The 20,637-nt window shown below is 47.4% G+C and overlaps 1 protein-coding gene across 1 annotated transcript; it reads left to right on the top strand.

Annotated features, from left to right (window-relative positions):
* Positions 1–264: 264 nt before the first annotated feature.
* KCTD21 (potassium channel tetramerization domain containing 21) lies at positions 265–15,881 on the top strand (the record flags this gene model as incomplete). The annotated part of the gene is made up of 2 exons (XM_081099485.1): positions 265–412; positions 15,069–15,881. Exons 1-2 carry the CDS (start codon positions 335–337, stop codon positions 15,879–15,881), a joined length of 891 nt encoding a protein of 296 aa, XP_080955611.1. The 5' UTR covers positions 265–334.
* Positions 15,882–20,637: the final 4,756 nt, after the last annotated feature.

Below are 20,637 nucleotides of genomic sequence, written 5' to 3'. Positions count from 1 at the left end.
CCCAGAGAGAACTACAAGTCCGGGAGCGCCGCGCGCGGCCCCCGGCTGCCACGCCCCTGGGCTGGGCTCCAGGCCTCCGCCCCTCTCGCAAAGCTGCGCTGGCCGCCCGCGGAGGGGAGGCTGCAGAGCGAGGGCAGGAGGTGGGTGCGGCGCGACTGGGGACGCGGGGCTCAGGGATAGCCGGTGAGGGGGCGCGGGTCCCCCCGAGCACCTGTCCCACCATCGGAAATCATCTAGCCCAGCATAGCCTCGCCAGGCTCAGCTATGCGATGGGGATGGTCACTCCTGTGGCTGCAGGGGCGGGGGCGCTTATCGAGGAGAGGGGGCGGAGCTGATGGAAGGCGCCGGAGTGGACGGCGATTGCAGGAAAAGCCGCGGTAATAAGGATCGAGCCTGTTGGGAGGGGTCTTTGGTAGGTGGAGCGAGGAGGGGCGGAGTCTCTAGGTGAGACGTGAACACGCGTGAAGTGGGAAAGGGGGAATCCAGGGCTGGGGCGTGCGCGCTGAGAATGCCTATGAAGCAAACCTGGGTTGGATTGGGTGAAATGGGCCGAAAAGCCTTGGGGAAGAAGGGGCGGAGACAAAGATGAAAAGGCCGCCTCCCAGCCTTGGGACGCCCAGTGTCACAGGCTATAGTTTGGACAAGGGGGTGAGTGCCCACGTGGGCAAATACCTGTGGATGCAGAACGCCTTCCTTTCCTTGTGACTAGAAATAAAGAGCCCAGCCCTTGAACTCCGTGTGTCACATACATGGTCTTATTCAACTCTCACCCCCTGTAAAGGCGTCACCATATCCATTTACAGAAGGAACATGAGGCTCAGAGAAATGAAGTGACTTGCCCAAAACCACCCAGGACTCCTTATCCAAAGACCCTGCTTTTTTACCTGCCCTCTAGGGAGGCAGAGGTTTAGTCTGGAGTGTGTGGTAGGGAAGAAGAAAAAAAAAAAGTTTCACGACCTGCCTTTTGCAGGTTGTGTGACAGGACCAGCTTCCTCCACCCTCCTGAATGCCAACCTGTAAGGCAACCCTCCTCCTATGCTATTGTGAGGATGAAATAGGATATGGGCTTAAACGCCCGTGTTTATAAATTATAATTGTTAAGAGCAGGACAACCTTTCACAAGGAAGAGAGTGGTTGAAATGGAGTGCTTGTGCCTGAAGAAAATCACAAAATGAAGCCTGAGTGTGCTGAGAGGATGAAGGAAAATTCTGGGACAGGATGGGGGACGGTGGTGGTGGTTGGGAGCTTGTAACAGGCGAGAGAATACTTTGCTGTGCAAATAAGTCAGGTTGCCGGGGCAGGTGGCCTTCCTGCTGTAGCCCACCTTTCCCTATCTCCTGGGCTACTGGGCAGCTCACTCCCTTGGGGCCATGTGTGTCACCTGAGTTTAGTCATAAGTTTTCCTCCTACAGTGTGGATTGTGGGGAGAATAGAGCTGCCTGAGGGCTTGTTAGAGATATGAGCTGGGCAAAAGAGAGCTAAAACTACAGGTGTTGGGTGTAGGGAGGCCAGGGAGAAAGTGGATGGTAGCCCCCAGGGCTGGGAGCCAGTCTTTATCCTGGTGGGCTGAGTAAGGTCGGGGAGTCTCATCTGCTGTTCTGGGAGACACATTACTCCTCTGAGCATTTTCATCCTTGAAATTTACCCAACCCTGTTCTCTCCATCTCCTGCACAGTGGGAGTTCTTGCATTTACTTCTAGGTGGTCACCTGGGCTTTAGATTCCAAACTGAAAATTCAAGAGAGTGTTTCCAAAATAAAAAGTTTTTAAAATTCCAGAGAGGGTGATAAACCTCCCTATTGGTAGATGACAGTCAATCTGGGGTGAGGAAAATGGATCTGACTAAACCTGAAGACAGTTCTTGCCCTTCCTCTGCTAGCCTGCTTCTGGGGGTACAGAGAGGGGGGATCCAGCAGGGTAGCAGGCACCCATCTACTTAAGTAAAGTGGGCGTTGGCAAGGGGTGTGAATAATACTCCCTGGAAATGCAGAGAAGGAAGGAATGACTTCCTCCTGAGGAGCCTGGCAGATGAATGGGATTTGCCTTCACAGCGAGCAGAGGGGATAGCAGCTGCCAAATTGCAGAGGTAGGAGAGGGCCTGGCATGAAAGCAGGGAAAATAACAGTGCAGGCATCCCTTGGAGATGTTGCAGGTTCCGTTCCAGACCACCGCGATAAAGCGAGTATTGCAATAAAGCAAGCTATAATCTTTGCGCACCTGGAGGGTCTTGCCTTCTATTTGTAAAACACACAAACACCTGTGAAGTGCAATAAAATGAGGTGCACCTGTATCTACTTCATCTGCAATCAGCATGCATAAAGTGCTTAGCACAGTAGTAACTGCTCAATGAGTGTCAGCCATCATTATTAATAACTGCTGCTATTTTTACGATGATGGTGACATCATCTACCCAGGAATTGGCCTAGAGCCTAGGGCCAGTGATGGCGAACCTATGAACTCATTTTTTTTTTGGTTGATTTTTCTTTGTTAAATAGCATTTAAATATATAAAATAAATATCAAAAATATAAATCTTGCCAGAACTGGTTTGGCTCAGTGAATAGAGCGTCGGCCTGCGGACTGAAAGGTCCCAGGTTCGATTCCGGTAAAGGGCATGTACCTTGGTTTCGGGCACATCCCCAGTGGGGAGTGTGCAGGAGGCAGCTGATCAATGTTTCTCTCTCATTGATGTTTCTGGCTCTCTATCCCTCTCCCTACCTCTCTATAAAAAATCAATAAAATATATTAAAATATATATATATATAAATCTTTGTTTTACTATGGTTGCAAATATCAAAAAATTTCTATACGTGACACGGCACCAGAGTTAAGTTAAGGTTTTTCAAAACGCTGACACGCCGAGCTCAAAAGGTTCGCCATCACTGGCCTAGGCCCACACAGCTAGTTAAGTGGCAGAGCCTGATTCCAGCGCAGGCCCAGGTGATGTCGAAGTCCATGCACTTTCCTTGCCCCCCCTCTAAAGCCCCTCCAGTTCTTTCTGCCTGTCCACAACATTCACGAGGCCCACAAGTGGCCCCCGTTTGTGAACACTGTCCGTGAGCCATGACAGGAGTTTCTTTCCTCCTGTAGTAGCAGACACTCTGGGTTCAGGAGGCAGGGGAAACAAGGCCTGGACAACTTGGATCCCAGCAGAGGCAGGCAGGCCTAGTGCTGTGGTTTCCATGGGCAGTTAGTTGGTCCTTAGTTCATTAAGCATCCTTATAACCAGTGTTTTGAACTCTGTATCTAGTAGATTGCTTGTCTCCATTTCGTTTAGTTCTCTCTTTTTTTGGAGTTTTGTTCCATTCTTTCATTTGGGACATGTTTCTTTGTCTCCTCGTTTTGGCAGCCCACGTGTGTGTTTCTATGTATTAGGTAGAGCTGCTACATCTCCCAGGCTTGGTACAGTGGCCTGATGTAGCAGGTGTTCTGTAGGGTCCATTGGCACAACTTCCCCAATCATCCTACTGGGAACTGAGGTGTGCCCCCTCCTCCTATGTGATCTGTGTACACCCTCCTCTTGTTGAACCTTGATTTCTGTTGGCATGTCAGTGGAAGCAATTTACCCCCAGGCCAATCAGCTGCAAGGACTGGCTGTGACCACCAACCACCAGGGAGGATCGATCAGCCACAGAACAGGCCTTACTTCATTGGCGCTCTGGTGCTCACTGACACTGCCCCTTGAGTGTGTCGCTTGTGGAGGTCGTTGGGTAGTGGTGCTTTGAAATGGTCTGAAGCTGCCTACTGGGTGCACTATCTCTGGGGCCACCTGGGAGATGCAGGCCAACATCAGTCACTGCCTCTCCTGTGTTCTTTTGACATGACCACATTAATCTTTGATTGCTTCTTTGCTATCTGGCAAGAGATGTTCCAGGCTTACCTTAAACTTTTCCTGTCTAAGTCCTGAAATCATTGTTTTTTGTAGGAAATAACATTTAGAAACCAAGATCTAGGGTCACTTGTACTCATTATTACTGGGGGTATCATTTCTAGGCTCTTTGAGCATAGCTAAGAAAGGATGGATGGATCGGTGGATGGAAAATCATTACTTAATAGATTCATTGTAGTCACAACTACTGGTCCTCACTATGTAAAATGAGTAGATTGCAGCCCTAGCCAGTTTGGCTCAGTGGATAGAGCATCGGCCTGCGGAGTGAAGGGTCCCAGGTTCGATTCTGGTCAAGGGCACATGCCCAGGTTGCAGGCTTGATCCCCAGTTGGGGGCATGCAGGCAGCAGCCAATCACTGATTCTCCCTCATCATTGATGTTCCTCTCTCTCTCTCCCTCTCCCTTCCTCTTTGAAATAAACTCTCTCTCATCATTGATGTTCCCCTCTCTCTCTCCCTCTCCCTTCCTCTTTGAAATAAATAAAAAAAATTTTTTTCAAAAAGTAGATTGCACGGAAAATAATTTCGTTAGGGAAGTTCAGTGAGCAGTATTGTAGGAAATTGTACAAAAAGAGTTCCTGCCATTTTCAGGACTCCATGAGTGTATAAGCCATCAGCTAGGAACTCTGTGGCTGGGTTCAGTCCCTAGCTCAAAACCCAAATTAGAGAAGACACACCCCAGGCTGCGCCAAAGGACTGGTCCTCTGAGCAATGTCCAAACCCAGATCCTTCCAGAGGCCATGACTCAGAGGTCAAGAATGCACAGAACACCGAGCCAGGGATTCATCCTCTCTGAGTTTGTGAAATAGAGATAATGTGACCTGTCCTGCAGGGTCCTAGAGTTGTTTGTTGTAAGGATTTTTTTTTAAATTGCTAACCAGTCTTTTCAACACGTACTACAAATTCCTTCTCCTTTGCATTGGTTTATGATCCAACTTAATGTATTATAATAATGTAACTACTCTTTTTCAATATTCTTTCAGGTTATCATTCATCAGCTTTTCCAAACTGAATTTTAATCCTTTTTAAACCTTTTTTTTAAAAAAAATACTAATGGCCGGACTGGTGTGGCTCGGTGGATGGAGTGTCGGCCTGTGGACTGAAGGGTCCCAGGTTCGATTCCGGTCAAGGGCATGTACCTTGGTTGTGGGCACATCCCTACTGGGGGGCCTGCAGGAGGCAGCTGATCAATCTCTCTCATCGATGTTTCTAACTCTCTATCCCTCTCCCTTCTTCTCTGTAAAAAATCAATAAAATATATTTTTTAAAAAATACTAATGGTATTTGGGCCGAAACCGGTTTGGCTCAGTGGATAGAGCGTCGGCCTGCGGACTGAGAGGTCCCAGGTTCGATTCCGGTCAAGGGCATGTGCCTGGGTTGCGGGCACATCCCCAGTGGGAGATGTGCAGGAGGCAGCTGATCGATGTTTCTCTCTCATCGATGTTTCTAACTCTCTATCTCTCTCCCTTTCTCTCTGTAAAAAATCAATAAAATATATTTAAAAAAAAAAAAATACTAATGGTATTTGGATTAGGATAGCGTAGTGGCTCTAAACAATTTTAGAAGAACAACTCTCAGAAGAATTACAGATCTCTGTTCAAATAGGCTTCTTAATAAGATGTCATAGCCTGTGTTACTTGAGGGAGCACAGGCTTAAAGACCTCACTTGGAATTCTAGCTCTGCTGCCTCTAGCTGTGTGATCTTAAGCAGCTGTCTTCACTGCTCTGCTCCAGTTTTATAATCCGGAAAAAATGGGATGACAATAGGACCTGCCACACAGCATCCGAGTGGTATTTTAATATTCTCTTTGCCCTGGTCTTTATGTAGGTCAGAATCCAGTTGAGACCACCAGGTAAGAGGTGGGAAGGGGACAAGTGACAGACTTCAAGGGCCTTGGCTGCTGAATGCCCAAAGAGGAGTGTATTGTCATTCAGAGCACAGACTTTGCGGTCAGACCCAGGCTTGAATCCAGGCTCTGTCCCTCTGGGCAAGTTACTTCTTTGAGCTTCAGGCTCCCATTTGTAAAACACAGGTAGAACTCGCCACCTTTGGGGTTTGAGTTCATATGTACAATGCATCTAATACAGGTATGGTATATGATAAGTACCCCCAAGCATAAGCTGTGTCCCTCGTGAGGCCCGTGGGGACCATGGATATTTATTTATTTATTTATTTTCATTAATCCTCACGTGAGGATATTTTTTTCATTGATTTTTAGAGTGGAAAGGAGGGGGAAAGACAGAGAGAAACATCGATGTGAGAGAGACACACTGACTGATCGGTTCCCACATGCACCCCGACCAGGGGATCGAGCCTGCAACCGAGTTATGTGCCCTTGACTGGAATCAGACCCGAGACCCTTCTGTCTGCAGGCCAACCCTCTAACCACTGAACAACCAGCCAGGGCTGGGACATAGTTTTAATGAAATAAGAGAAATGTCTCACATAGCCTGGGACCTAGGTGCTCAGAAAATGCTGACTCTCTGTGATGATAGGCCTCTCTAGAGCAATGTCTTGGCTGCCCTTCCTTATAGGACATCTCCTCTTAAAGAATTTCATTTTCTGTGTCACAATTAGAGGTTGCAACCAGGTGATTTTTAGGCCCTAGACTGGAATTGCCCTCATGTGGTACCAGGCTGGGCCTTAAGCCCCCTCTTGTTTGGGCCACAGACCCTCTCAGGAAGGCGAGAATTCCAGCCTCAATGCCAAGTTCCCCCTGGCCTTTCCTGCCAGGTCAGATGGTCTGATGATCAGCATGGTATGATTTCCTGGTTTAACACCAGTGGTCTTCTCAGAGAGGGGGTGGGGCTGATCTTTTTCTTGGTTCTTTTCAAGTTGAGAGGCAGATTTTGAAAGTCTCCTGCTTAAGAAAACTATTCATTCAGACACAGTAGTGGGATTTCTTTACCTGGTTCAGTTTGCATTTGCAGACATCTTTTCTAATCTGGCTTTTAAAAACCTGGCTTTTCATGTTTTGCTCCTTTGTCATTACACATCATGAGATGCCTTTGCAATAGAAGGGTCTAGAATCTCAGTGGACTTGCCCTATGTCAGCTATGGAGGGGCTCTGGGCCATCCTGGGATCCCGTCCCCATGTACTCAAGATGCAGGTGGGCAGAGCCCCAGGTTGGCAGTGGACTAGCTGTCAAAGGACCCTACCCCAGTCTGGCCTAGACAGAATAAGGGAGTGTGCACTCTCACTCACACTGGGACCCTGTGGTGGGATGGAGAACTGACCAGAGGTGTTGGACTCACACTGACCTGGATTCAGATGCCAGTTCCTCCACTGACTGAACCTTTCTGAGTCTCAGTTTCCTCATCTGTAAAATGGAAGTGATAGTATCTGTCTCACAGGATGCTTGTGAAGACATCAAGTGAGGGAAAGGATATAAAGCATTAAGCACAGTATTATAATTCTCTGTAAATTTATATATATATATATTTTATTAAAAATAAAGTGCTACGAAGTGTTATGTGAGGCCCCTCACATTATAAAAACAGGAGGTATAAATTCAGCAAGTGGTGACTATTGTCTTGCCAAGCAAGCTGCAGAGCAGCATTTATTTTTGTTTATTTAATCCTCACCCAATGACATTTTTTTTTTTTTGGTACCCCAGGTGGGACTCGAACCCAATGACATTTTTAATGATTTTTAGAGGGGGAAGGCGGAGAGAGAGAGAGAGATGTGAGAGAGGAAACATTGATCTGTTGCCTCCCACACGCACCCCGACCAGCGCCAGGGATTGAACCTGCAACCGAGGCATGTACCCCAACCGGAAATTGAACCCGTGACCCTTCAGTATATGGGACAACACTCCTACCAACTGAGCCACACCAGCCAGGGCTGCAGAGCAGTATTTTAAAAAGGCAGGGACTTTCAAACCGGTTAAAGCTATGATAGCCTCTTGTTGCTATTACCACTCTTAGTGGCCTTTACAGGGGGAAGAGAATTGTGTTCCTTAGCAAGTCACCAGTCTTTCGGAGTCTCAGTTCCCTATCTGCCAACAAGGAGAGTGATGCTTACATTGTAGGACTGCAGTAAGAATTAAAAGGGCTTATACGCCTGGCCGGTGTGGCTCAGTGGTTGAGCATCAACATATGATCCAGGAGGTCATGCACATGCCCAGGTTGCGGGCTCGATCCCCAATAAGGGGCGTGCAGGAGGCAGCTGATCAATGATTCTCATTGATGTTTCTATCTCCCTCTCCCTCTCTGAAATCAATAAAAATGTATTTAAAAGGACAGATAAGTGTTAAGGCCTTGGATGTAGTAAAACCCTCAGTAAACTTTCATTTCTCCCCTCTCAGGACCTCCCTGCTGCATCCTCCTCCCCTCCATAATGCTACACAGCACCTACTGTGTGCTAGGCAGGGAATATAAGACGTGGCATTGCTCTCAAGGAGATCACAAACTAGACCAGCGGTTGTCAACCTTTCGGACCTCACGGACCACAGGTTGGCGACCGCTGAACTAGACAGTGGTTTTCAAAAACAATTTTTATCACAACCCAAAGTATGCAGATGTACTTTATGTCACAATCCAGTTCACACACACACAACTAAAACAAAAGTTTCACAATATACATATATAATGGTCATAATCCACTGTATGGATTTTATGACACAATCACAATCTTGATTTTTTTCAAGTTTATTAAGGCATCATTTATATTTGGTAAAATTTACCCTTTTTAGGTATACAGTTATATTAATCTTTAAAATCTTTATAAAATCATTTGGCCACATATCAAGACAATAGACTATTTCCATCACTCCGAAATATTCCCTCATGCTTGTCAGATAGGACAAGGGCATGAAGGTCGGGCAGTTCTTACTAAATGCTATTCTTGCTCAATGTCAAAATGTATCACAACAGTTTGCAGATGCAGTTGTAACTAGAGGAGCTTGACCCTAACCCAACAGGATAAGTTTAGCTAACTGCAAAGAAGAAATCAACGTATAATTAACCAAATAGTGTACATAAGCAATGACTAAGCTTACTTTTGGGGAGACAGAGCTTTGGATGTGAATCCCATCTCCTTTTCTTGAATTTGGTAACTGCCTTTACATAGGCACTCTTCTCCCCAACCCAGCCCCTAGAAATCACTCATCTGACTTCTGTACCTATAGTGTTGCCTTTCCCGGGATATTATATAAATAGAATCACACACCGTGTAACCTTTTGCGGCTGGCTTTTTTCACTTGGCACAATGCTTTTGAGATTTTTCTATGTTGTGGTAGGTGTTGTAGCTAGTTCCTTTATATTGCTGAGTCATATTCTATTGTATGGATGTCTCACAATTTGTTTATCCATTTACATCTTAGTTGTTTCCAGGTTGGGCAAATATGAATAAAATTGCTTTAATCATTCATATACAGGTTTTTACATGGACATATGTTTTCATTTCTTTGGGATAAATAACTAGGAGTGGGATTATGAGAACTCTATGCCAAACTATTTCCCACAGCAGTTGTGCCATTTTGCATTCTCACCAGTAATGTCTTAGGGCTTCTGTTGCTCTGTGTACTCATCAGCATTAGGCATTGTCAGATTTTTTACTTGAGCCATTTTAACAGTTATGTAGCAGTATCTAATTGTGGTTTTAATCTTCATGTCCCTAATGACCGAAAACTTTACGGATGAGAAGTCAGGAGTGCCTCCCAGGGTCAGACAGCTGGGTAGCTGAGAAAGTTCACATGTATTTACCTTCTTTGTTGAAGTGTTTGTTCAGGTTTTTTTTTTTTTAACCATTTTTTAAATTGGGTTGTTTTCTTCTTACTGAGTTTTGAGAGTTATTTTTATATTCCGGTTAACAATCCTTTATCAGATAAGTATTTTGCAAATATTTTTTCCCAGTCTTTGTCTTATTTTCACTTTCTTAACAGTGTCTTTTGAAGAGGTTTTCATTTGGATGAGGTCCAATTTGCCAGTTTTTTTATGGTTTGTACCTTTGGGTCCTATTTAAGAAATCTTTGCCTAACCCAAAGATCACAAAGATTTTCTCCTATGAGTTTCATAGTTTTAAGATGATTTTACATCTAGGTTCCTTATCCATTTTGAGTTGTTTGTGTATGGTGCAAGTATGGGTTAAGGTCCTTTTTTCACATATGGATGTCCAGTGATCTGCATCTTGAAAAAGCCAGGAAGGAGGGCCATGTGCAAAGCAGAGCATAACATGATGGAATGGTGGACATTGCTGGAGAGGGCTGTTCAGGGAAACTTGAAGCCTCAAGGAAAGAGCTATTAACCTGCTGGACATTTGGGGACAGCCTTACAGAGAGGCAGTGACTTATAGGCAGGGCCTTAAAGGTGGACAGCAGAGAAAGTGGAGAAGAGGGGTGTAAGGAGAGCAAAAGCAAGGCAGGTGATAGTCTGAGGTGTGTGCTGTGGTGCCTAGCGTGACAGAGCATAGCGTAGGGGGAGGGACAGGGTTAGAGGTGAGAGTGAAAAAGCAGAGTCATTTGGGCTGGCAGCAGTGTTTCAGGAAGATCAATCTGCAGACTAAAATGGAAGGTGGGCAGAAAGAGCCAAGTGAGGATGTACGGGGAGAGGGGATAAGGCCTGAGCTCTAGAAGTAGCTATAGAAATGGGTTCAAGGAGATAGTCAGGAAAACTTTACAGATGAGAAGTCAGGACTGCCTCCCAGGGTCAGACAGCTGGGTAGCTGAGAAAGTTCACAGCAGATTTGGGAAAAGAGGAATTCTGTTAGGCTGCTGGTGCCTGTGGTATATTCAAGTGGAGATGTCCAGGAAGCAGCTGGGTAAACACTGGGCTGTAGCTCAGTGATGTTAGCTCATCCCCATGTGACCAAACGCTCTGCCACACTCATGAAGCTCCTCACCTCCCAGTTCCTGCCCCTTGTGTCACTGTGCCTTTCACAGTGGGGCCTGAGCTTTTATGATGGTGGACACCATGGCGCTGCCACTAGAAAATAGGGGCTTGAAGGACTGGGTTCTGTGACTCATGGGCATGGAGAGAATACCACAGAGAGCACCCTAGGAGACTTGCCTTCCAACCAGCCTCTGCCCCTACTGACTGTGCAGCTAGAGCCAGCCATGGGCAAACTACAGCCCGTGGGCCGGATCCAGCCCGTTTGAAATGAATAAAACTAAAAAAAAAAAAGACCGTACCCTTTTATGTAATGATGTTTACTTTGAATTTATATTAGTTCACACAAACACTCCATCCATGCGTTTGTTCCGGCCCTCCGGTCCAGTTTAAGAACCCATTGTGGCCCTCGAGTCAAAAAGTTTGCCCACCCCTGATAGACACTTCCCTGGGAGCCACACAGCTGGGGAGGCGCGGGGAGGGCAGGCGACAGGAAAACAAGTGCTATTGCTTTTGCAAGAAAAATAGTAGTTTGGGTGCCCACCCAAAGGTCCCCAGGTATGTCTGTGGCTGTTATCTGTCTCCTCCACCCCCAGTGCTGAGGTCTTCAGCACTAATGCACAGAGGTATGTGGTCTGTGGCCCACAGAACTGTCAGGAAAGACAGCCTAGCCTCTCAGCTGAGCCACTTCACAGAGCCTTAAATCAAAGAGAGACTGAAAACTAGAATATACAAATTACTACCTAGAAAGAAAAGGCAATGAATGAGGCAGGGAGTAGCCTATTCCAGGGCTCCTGCCTGAGCCTTCTGGAGAGAATTGGCCAGACTCAGCCCCAAGACCAAGCATCTTCCCCAGCTGCAGGTCTCCACACAGCAGCTGTCCCTTCCTCACCCCACCTATCTCTGAACTCCCCACTGTCTCACAGCCCATCTACTTCACGCTGCTGCTGCTGACGATTTTATAACTTCATCATCAGCTTGTTCCTCTTCCAACACTCCAGATCAGCGGTTCTCAACCTGTGGGTCGCGACCCCTTTGGGGGTCGAACAACCTTTTCACAGGGGTCACCTAAGACCATCGGAAAACACAGATATAATTACATATTGTTTTTGTGATTAATCACTATGCTTTTTTTTTTTGAAAGTTCTTTGTTCTTTATTCAAACAACAGATTAAATCTTTATTGTTCAGATTATTACATTTGTTCCTCTTTTTTCCCCCCATAACTCCCCTCCTCCCAGTTCCCGCCCCACCCTCCGCCCTCACTCCCCACCCACTGTCCTCTTCCATAGGTGCACAATTTTTGTCCAGTCTCTTTCCGCATCTCCCACACCCCTTTCCCCACCAAGAATAGTCAGTCCATTCCCTTTCTATGTCCCTGATTCTATTATGATCACCAGATTATTTATTCACTTGATTCTTAGATTCACTTGTTGATAGATGCATATTTGTTGTTCATAATTTGTATCTTTACCTTTTTCTTCTTCCTCTTCTTAAAGGATACCTTTCAGCATTTCATATAATACTGGTTTGGTGGTGATGAACTCCTTTAGCTTTTCCTTATCTGTGAAGCTCTTTATCTGACCTTCCATTCTGAATGATAGCTTTGCTGGATAAAGTAATCTTGGTTGTAGGTTCTTGGTATTCATCACTTTGAATATTTCTTGCCATTCCCTTCTGGCCTGCAAAGTTTCTGTTGAGAAATCCTCTGACAGTCGTATGGGTATTCCCTTGTAGGTAACTGGGTTTCTTTCTCTTGCTGCTTTTAAGATTCTCTCTTTGTCTTTTGCTCTTGGCATTTTAATTATGATGTGTCTTGGTGTGGTCCTCTTTGGATTCCTTTTGTTTGGGGTTCTCTGCACTTCCTGGACCTGTAAGTCTATTTCTTTCACCAGGTGGGGGAAGTTTTCTGTCATTATTTCTTCAAATAGGTTTTCAATATCTTGCTCTCTCTCATCTTCTGGCACCCCTATAATTCTGATGTTGGTACGCTTGAAGCTGTCCCAGAGGCTCCTTACACTATCTTCATATTTTCGGATTCTTTTTTCATTTTGCTTTTCTGGTTGGGTGTTTTTTGCTTCTTCGCGTTTTGAATCTTTGACTTGATTCTTGCGCTCCTCTGGCCTGCTGTTGGGTGTCTGTATAGTATTCTTTATTTCAGTCAGTGTATGCTTAATTTCTAGTTGGTTCTTTATCATAACACCGAGGGTCTCATTAGATTTCTTGAGGATCTCACTACATTTATCGGCGGTCTCACCAGTCTTTTCGAGGGCCTTACTAAGTTTATCGGCAGCTTCTAGACAGTTCTTGAGAGACCTTAAAAGTGTGGTTTTGAGCTCTATATCTTCCATTTCTGACATTTGCGTCCTGTTTCTTTGTCTCCGCATTTTTTTATCTTTTCTTGGTGCACCCCCTAGTGGTCTTTGTGTGCAGTCTTGTAGTTAAGCCTTGATTGTTGTCGGTAATACCAGGGGTGATTTGACCTCCAGGCTAACTGGCTATGAGAGTCAGCTGTGTCTGCAGTGGGAGAGCTTCTGTGCTGGATCTCTAGGGTGGTGCTAATCTAGCCTTTGCCTGAGGCTATCTGGCAAATGGCTCTGCGCAGGGCTTGGGCAGGGCGGGTCCCCGGGAATCTACAGGGCGGGCGGAGCAAGCAGTTATGGCTGCTCTCAGTTCCGTCCCTAGGGGCTCTGCCTCTCAGAGTCCCAGCAACTGCTGCAAACCTTGGAGAGAAAGCTGCCTTCGAGTTCCGACCGAAGCCAGACAGTCCCACTTCTCCCGTTTGAGTCTGGGTCCCCAGAGACTCGCCCGGATCTGGAGCTCAGAGTCTGAAACTCCCTCCCGATTGAAAACAACAACGGCGCCCTCCGCCGCCAGCCCGCTCGGCGTGCACTCTGCACCTGAGTATTTCACTTCAGCACTGCGCCTCCTCTGAGTCTGGGTATGATATTCTCTTTCCTCCTAGTTGTAGAATTTCCACTCAGCCAGCCTTCCTGTGGTTCTGGATGGTGTCTGTTCTGTCCTTTAGTTATATCTCTGAAGTGGTTGTTCGAGGCAGCAATCTCTGGCATTAACCTATGCCGCCATCTTGGTTTCTCCATCAGATTTCTTTTTAAGAGAAATAATCAACTGCTCATTTTACCACTATGCTTTAATTATATTCAATTTCATGTATAACAATGAAAATACATCCTGCATATCAGATATTTACTTTACAATTCATAACAGTAGCAAAATTACAGTTATGAAGTAGCAACGAAAATAATTTTATGGTTGGGGGTCACCACAACATGAGGAACTGTATTAAAGGGTCGCGGCATTAGGAAGGTTGAGAACCACTGCTCCAGATGGCTAATGCCTTTCTGCTGTATCAAAGTGCCCCACTAGACAGGGATGCAATCACGAGGGCTACCCCCCCCTCCCCCAAGACAATAGGGTAGGGCAACCAAGCATCTTGTCCATCCTCAGAGTGGTGGGCTCTATCCCCTAGGATAAGGGGGTCTCGGTGCAGCCTCCTCAGAAGGCAGACATGTGATGAGAAGTACTCTGGCCTACCCACCACCCCTGCTAAGTGATGTTGGAGAAGTCCCTCCTCAGACTTCTGTTTTCCCATCTGGATAGCAAGTGTGCCAAGGACTCATTCACAACCTACTCCCATAGTGCCTGGTACATCTCCCCTGGCACTGCACCCTCACTGCCTCTTGTCTCGGCCTCCCCCACCAGCCTGGGCTCTTCTCAAGGTCAGTACTGGAGTCAGTTCCTCTCTATGCCACTCACATCAGGGAAAGACTGCTGAATCTGTCCCATAGACTGGCTCTTGGGAAAGTATCATGTTGGAAGCAGAGACGGCACACCCCCCTGCTTTCTAAAACCTTAAGGAGAAGGTTTAGAATGTAAGACTTCGGGTTGAAGGAGATGCTGGAGGCCATGAGATCAGTCGGGTGGGGAGGCTCTGTTAAAAAGTAGGTCAAGAGCCTTTGGGAAGGGTGCTCGGTGGCAGACTCCACATCTGCACTGACCTCCAAGAAAGTTTCAAAGGAGGCTGGGGTGCCGTCATGACAGGAAAGGGCAGGCACCAGGAGCCAAGCGCATCTTCATGGCAAGGCAGTTTGTTACAGGAGGATGAGAGTCCAGAAAAGGGTGTCATTTAGAGTCCAAAGGGCCGAGTGAACCATCTGGGTCTGGTAGATAGATGGAAATGGCACTGATCCCAGCCATTTGTTGTAAATTTTTTGAGATAAAAATAAAAAATTAAACAAGAAGGCAACATTGGTACAGCAGAAGGAGTACTAGGAGTATAAGTCTCAGAGCTATGGTTGGGTGACGGTCGTTCCTCACTTTTCTCCCTCTCTAGGACTACTTCCCGGCACCCGGGTCTTCTGCCATGTCCGACCCCATCACACTGAATGTCGGCGGAAAGCTCTACACAACCTCACTGGCAACCTTGACCAGCTTCCCCGACTCCATGCTAGGTGCCATGTTCAGCGGGAAGATGCCCACCAAGAGGGACAGCCAGGGCAACTGCTTCATTGACCGTGATGGCAAAGTGTTCCGCTACATCCTCAACTTCCTGCGGACCTCCCACCTGGACCTGCCCGAGGACTTCCAGGAGATGGGCCTGCTCCGCAGGGAGGCTGACTTCTACCAGGTGCAGCCCCTGATTGAGGCGCTACAGGAGAAGGAGGTGGAGCTCTCCAAGGCAGAGAAGAATGCCATGCTCAACATCACCCTGAACCAGCGAGTGCAGACGGTCCATTTCACTGTGCGCGAGGCACCCCAGATCTACAGCCTCTCCTCCTCCAGCATGGAGGTCTTCAATGCCAACATCTTCAGCACCTCCTGCCTCTTCCTCAAGCTCCTCGGCTCCAAGCTCTTTTACTGCTCTAATGGCAATCTCTCCTCCATCACCAGTCACTTGCAGGATCCCAACCACCTGACTCTGGACTGGGTGGCCAATGTGGAGGGCCTGCCAGAGGAGGAGTACACCAAGCAGAACCTCAAGAGGCTCTGGGTGGTGCCAGCCAACAAGCAGATCAATAGTTTCCAGGTCTTTGTGGAGGAAGTGCTGAAAATCGCTCTAAGTGACGGCTTCTGCATCGATTCCTCTCACCCGCACGCTCTAGATTTTATGAGCAATAAGATTATTCGATTAATACGGTACAGGTAAAAGGACCCCAGCCACATTGGAGGGGGATTGCCAAGAAGGTCCATGTCAGAGCATCTCACCAATGGTGTGAGCCAGGGCACTCTACTAATCTATTAATCACGTAGCAGGACTTGATTCCCCCGATGATGCAGTCTAGTTGTAGGAATCCATGTGTCCTCTCAACAGAACCACCTGTTTTCTTGCCATTTTGAGCTGGAGATGGGCAGTCTGTTATGACAAGTGAAAAGTCTGCTGATGTGTCCTAAAGGAGGGCACAGGAGGACTTTCTGGCTAGACAGAGGAGCAGCACTTCTGACATGGACTCCACCTCTCTCTATATGACTAAGCAGTGCCTCACTTACCCATCTGAATAAGGGAATAAGGTGAGAACAAGATGCTCCCTTCAGTTTCCCAGGATAAACTACCCAGAGGTCCCCATCACTCCTGCTCCTCCATCCGGGGATGCAGCCAGGACTTGGATTTGTTTGCCCAAGGGCGACCATGTTTAACTGGCTTGGAAAAGTAGTATGTTCTCAAAGCTGTATTAGCCCCACTTGGGGAGAGATTTGAGCTGTGGCATGGCCTAGGGCAGCCGTCGCCAACCGGTGGTCCATGAGGTCCAAAAGGTTGGTGACCGCTGGCCTAGAGGAGTGAGCATCCACGCAGGGTCAGAAGATAGGGAATATCCCTTGTGACTCGATCAACTCTAAGCATTGGGAGATTTTTGGCTTCAAATGGGCTTCTGTCCCTATGAAGGCTTGAAAATCTGGAGCCAGTGCAATGAAAGGCACCTCATACTATGGCCTGTTACCTGACTTTTGTAATCCTTTCCCCAAGAATTTAAGGTATCACTGGGACAAGTTATTTTAAACAAATATATTATGGACTCTCAGGGTTGGAAAATAATTCAACAGTCGCTTAGTCCTCCCTCACCCAAGCATACCCCAGGACATTTGGGGACCAGTTCCTTTCCCCAGTACCTCCAAGCAATCACCTATCCCTGCTTACATACCTCCAGTGACAGGAAGCTCATCATCCCTAAGGCAGGCCCTGCTGTGGTTGGCTAGTGCTGGCTATTAGAATGTTCTTATATTGAGCCAAAATCTGCCCTTCCACTCCCATTTTCTGGTATTGGTTCTATTTTCTGGTTCTTCTCACCCAAATAGGTATTTTCTCTTTCAAAATAGTCACCTTGAGAGACCAGACACTCATGAAATTATTAGGATTCCCCTTTGGGATCTGTCTTCAGAACCAAGGTTAGCCCTCTTCCATCCTCTGTAAATCTACCACATTTTGTTCTGGCTTTGCCTCCTTTGTGACCCCCCACTTCACCCACCTTCCTCACTAGCCACAACTCCAGATACCCTCTGACCATCTTCTATTGGAGGATGAAGATTTGCCGCCCTTGAGGAAGTGCTGCTAGAGGAAGCAGACCAGGGTTTTGGAAAGCAGTGTGCAGCGAGGAGCCCTGGAGTCGTCTGAACCATAACACTGCCCTTGGAGTGAGTGTCCATCCCTGAGACACTGCTCTGAAGGAGGTGGCCTTCCCCTGTAGTATTGTGTCTGGTTAGAGCCAGACCATGGACCTCCTTGGGGTGAGATCCAGGGCAAAACACCTCAAGCCACTACTTCCCAAGGGGTGATGAGCAGTGCAGGCTTCAAAACTGCACATTATGATTCATCTCTAGAGTGAGTACGGCCTTGGGGGTCTCAGAATCTTCCCTACTGGGTAAGGGTCCCCAGTTAAAGCCAGGAAAGCCTGGTGGCACAGGCGCCCACGAGAGATGGGTCAAGGAAAGGTCTTCCCATAATATGTTCTCTGCGTAGGGAGCTTGTACACAGGGCCGTGGGCAAGGCCACATCCCGTAGGTAATACGGTCTCTTTCCCTCTACTGTGAGACCCAAGCGTCTCTGACCGCTGCTCCAGGCCCCCAGGCCAATGGTACTCGAATGGAAGCTATGGCCACAACAAAACAGTTTAAGGAAGAAATCTCATAAATGACCACTACCCGTTTTCCTCTCCATAAAAATTCTTTTTCTCCATCTTTTCGGTGCTTCTTCATTCAAGCAGCTTGACTTTAGAAAAAGTACAGGACCTATGAAGCCACTCATGTGCTGTGTGACTTTATGCAGGTCACTCACCTCACTAAGCCACCTGTTTCTTCATCTGTGAAATGCACATAACAGTAACACATAACCCTACCTACCTCACAGGGCTGTTGTGAGGATCAAATGAAATTATGTAAGAATACCATATAAATGATAAGTGGTTGTTATTTTGTGTCTGTTTATAAGGGAAAAAACCCTGGCCTTAGAGTCAGACTAACCTGAGTTTGAATTCTGACTTCTTCACTAGCTGTATAACCTTGGACAAGTCACTGGGCCTCTCTTGTTCCTCATTGGATAACAAACCCACCTCCCAGGGTTACACAATTTAAATGACGTGCATTTGAAAATTCCTAACTACGCCGGGCACACAGGAACTCAATCTATATTTGCTCTTTTAGGAGGTAATAATGATGGGCTGTTGTACAGGGGACACCACTTTAATAAGCTCTTCCAGAGTATTTGGTGTATAGGCCCTGAGGATGGAAATGACCAAAAATAAAAAGCCTAGGAGTTCCCACAATGTACTACAGGAACTTGGGGAAAGAGTTTAATTTTCAGAAGGTGTAATGGAGTGCACAGCTGGGCCTTTGAGGGTGGGTTGGATTATGACAGAATAAGCTAAAGAGGGCATGTGGGCACTGGAAATAGCATGGGCAGAGGCCCAGGAGCTGGCAGGGCAGATGACAGAGGAAGGCTGAGCCTTTACGCAGAGCTACAGCACAGGCACTATGCACGCACCTCACTTAGGTGAGGGCAGCCATCTGCTTAGCAAAACTGAGAACACAGCTGTGCAGGCAGCGCCATCTTAGGACTAGTGAGGCAGAGTGAGTGTAGACTGGGAGGCAGGGATGTGCTGCTGCTTGTTAGCTCCTCACGGCCCTGAGCGAGACCCAATGGTGATCAGTGATCTCAACCAGACTTAGTTTATTTACCCTTTTGCACAGCCAAGAGCTTTGTCCCAAGTGAAGGGCAATTCCGGGCACACTTGAGTTTGTCAGCTCTCTGTTCCTGCCCTAGGTGTGGTCTCAGGCATGCAAAGATAGTCAGAAAGGGTGCTCAAGGGAACCCTAAGGCACCTTGCTGTGACCACTCTGTGAGGGCTGCCACCAAAGATCACCACTGGCCACCATCTCGGGCACTGCTCCCTGTAACCTCACACCTTCAGGACCATCTAAAGCCCTTGCCCTTTTACAAAGGGCAAGCCTTTGGACCCTCTATTCTACCGTTGAGTCAGAGCTCCCTATGCAGAGGTGGCTGTGGTCCCACCCTTGCCCACACATCAATGCCCAACACAGCCCTGAGGACCAGGATGTGGTCACTCTGATTTGTAAATGGCCACATGGCCTAAAATATAGCACTTGTATAACTGCCCCTTTGTTCACCCCAAACTTTCAGCTTTTACAAACTACTCCTAAAGCAGGCTAATGTGAGTGGGCTTGGCCAAGGTCTGCCTTAGACCAATTTCTTGGCTCACATGGCCAGAGAACCAGCCCATCCCTTTCCTAACCTGTGTTCTCTTCATGCTGACTGCCTGTGTCCCAAAGGGCTCAGGGCTGATGGGGGCAGCTGGCCTGGAAATGAGGCCCTGTGACCATCTGCAGAGCAAAACAACCTTGATAACAGGCCCACCCAAGGGAGGGGCCCAGGCTTGTTTCCAGGCCCCGTGGTATCCTAGCTCTGGCAGCTCTATCTGCCCAGATGGCCCAGTGACCTCAGTCTCCTTCAGAGCCTTCAGGACTGTGTGACACCAAGCAAAGCGGGTGACATGCTCACCCCAGTCTGCACATAAGAACCAAGCAGGCCCTGAGGAGCAAGCTGGTCTGTGGAAGCCAGAAGATCCCTGAGGAGCTCATAGCACCCAGGACCCCACTAGACACAAAGGATAACAAAAAAGCTCTGAGGCGCTACTATCTGGCTTTAACTTCTGGGCAGGAAGTTTATGCCTAGCCAGGTGCACCTGACCCTTAATGCCGTCTCCTGATCCTAGTTCCTGCCAACTTCCCTGGCCCTCCTACCCCAAAATACAGGACAAAGCCTTTGTCAACATTCCCCAGTTAGCTGGGAGCCCTAGAGTGTTCTAACCTATTTTTATGCCAGTTCTCTCCTCAAAGCCTAGGTTTCCTTTCACTGAGATGTTGGGTAAAGGATGCTGCCAGATAAAGACAGAGGTTAATGTGTTGTGACATGGGTACGTCCCCTCAACCCCAATTAGTTCACTTTATAAATCCAATACTGGATTTGCTAAATAAGCACCCTTTTATTCGGCACCTCACAGGTTGCCACGCTCCTTCACATCCATAGTTTCGTTTCATGGAACTATGGAACATGCCAGGCCATTCCACACCTCTGGTGAGCTGCCCTTAATACTTAGTCTTCATAGCAAGTATCTACTCATCTTTCAGCACTGCATGAGCCTTGCCTCCTGAGCTCACCAAGCAGAGTTAGCCCCAACCCCCTTTGTGCCGCCCTGTACCTGAGAAGGTCATGTATCATCATGCAGTTGTTCATTACCAGTGTGGTGCTGGTAAATATTTAACAACCGATTCTCCGGGGGAAAGCCCTAATTTGCAGCATTGGCCAATTTCCATGGTATAAATACGCCCACCATGGTCAATTCCAAGCTATCAATGTGATGTCACTGATCATCTGGGAAGAGGCAAACAATGGG

The sequence above is a fragment of the Myotis nattereri genome (genome assembly GCF_964212035.1).
Source record: "Myotis nattereri genome assembly, chromosome: 9".
Taxonomy (NCBI): Eukaryota; Metazoa; Chordata; class Mammalia; order Chiroptera; family Vespertilionidae; genus Myotis; species Myotis nattereri.
The sequence above is the reverse complement of the archived record's forward strand: the minus strand, read 5'-3'. Positions and strand labels throughout refer to the sequence as shown.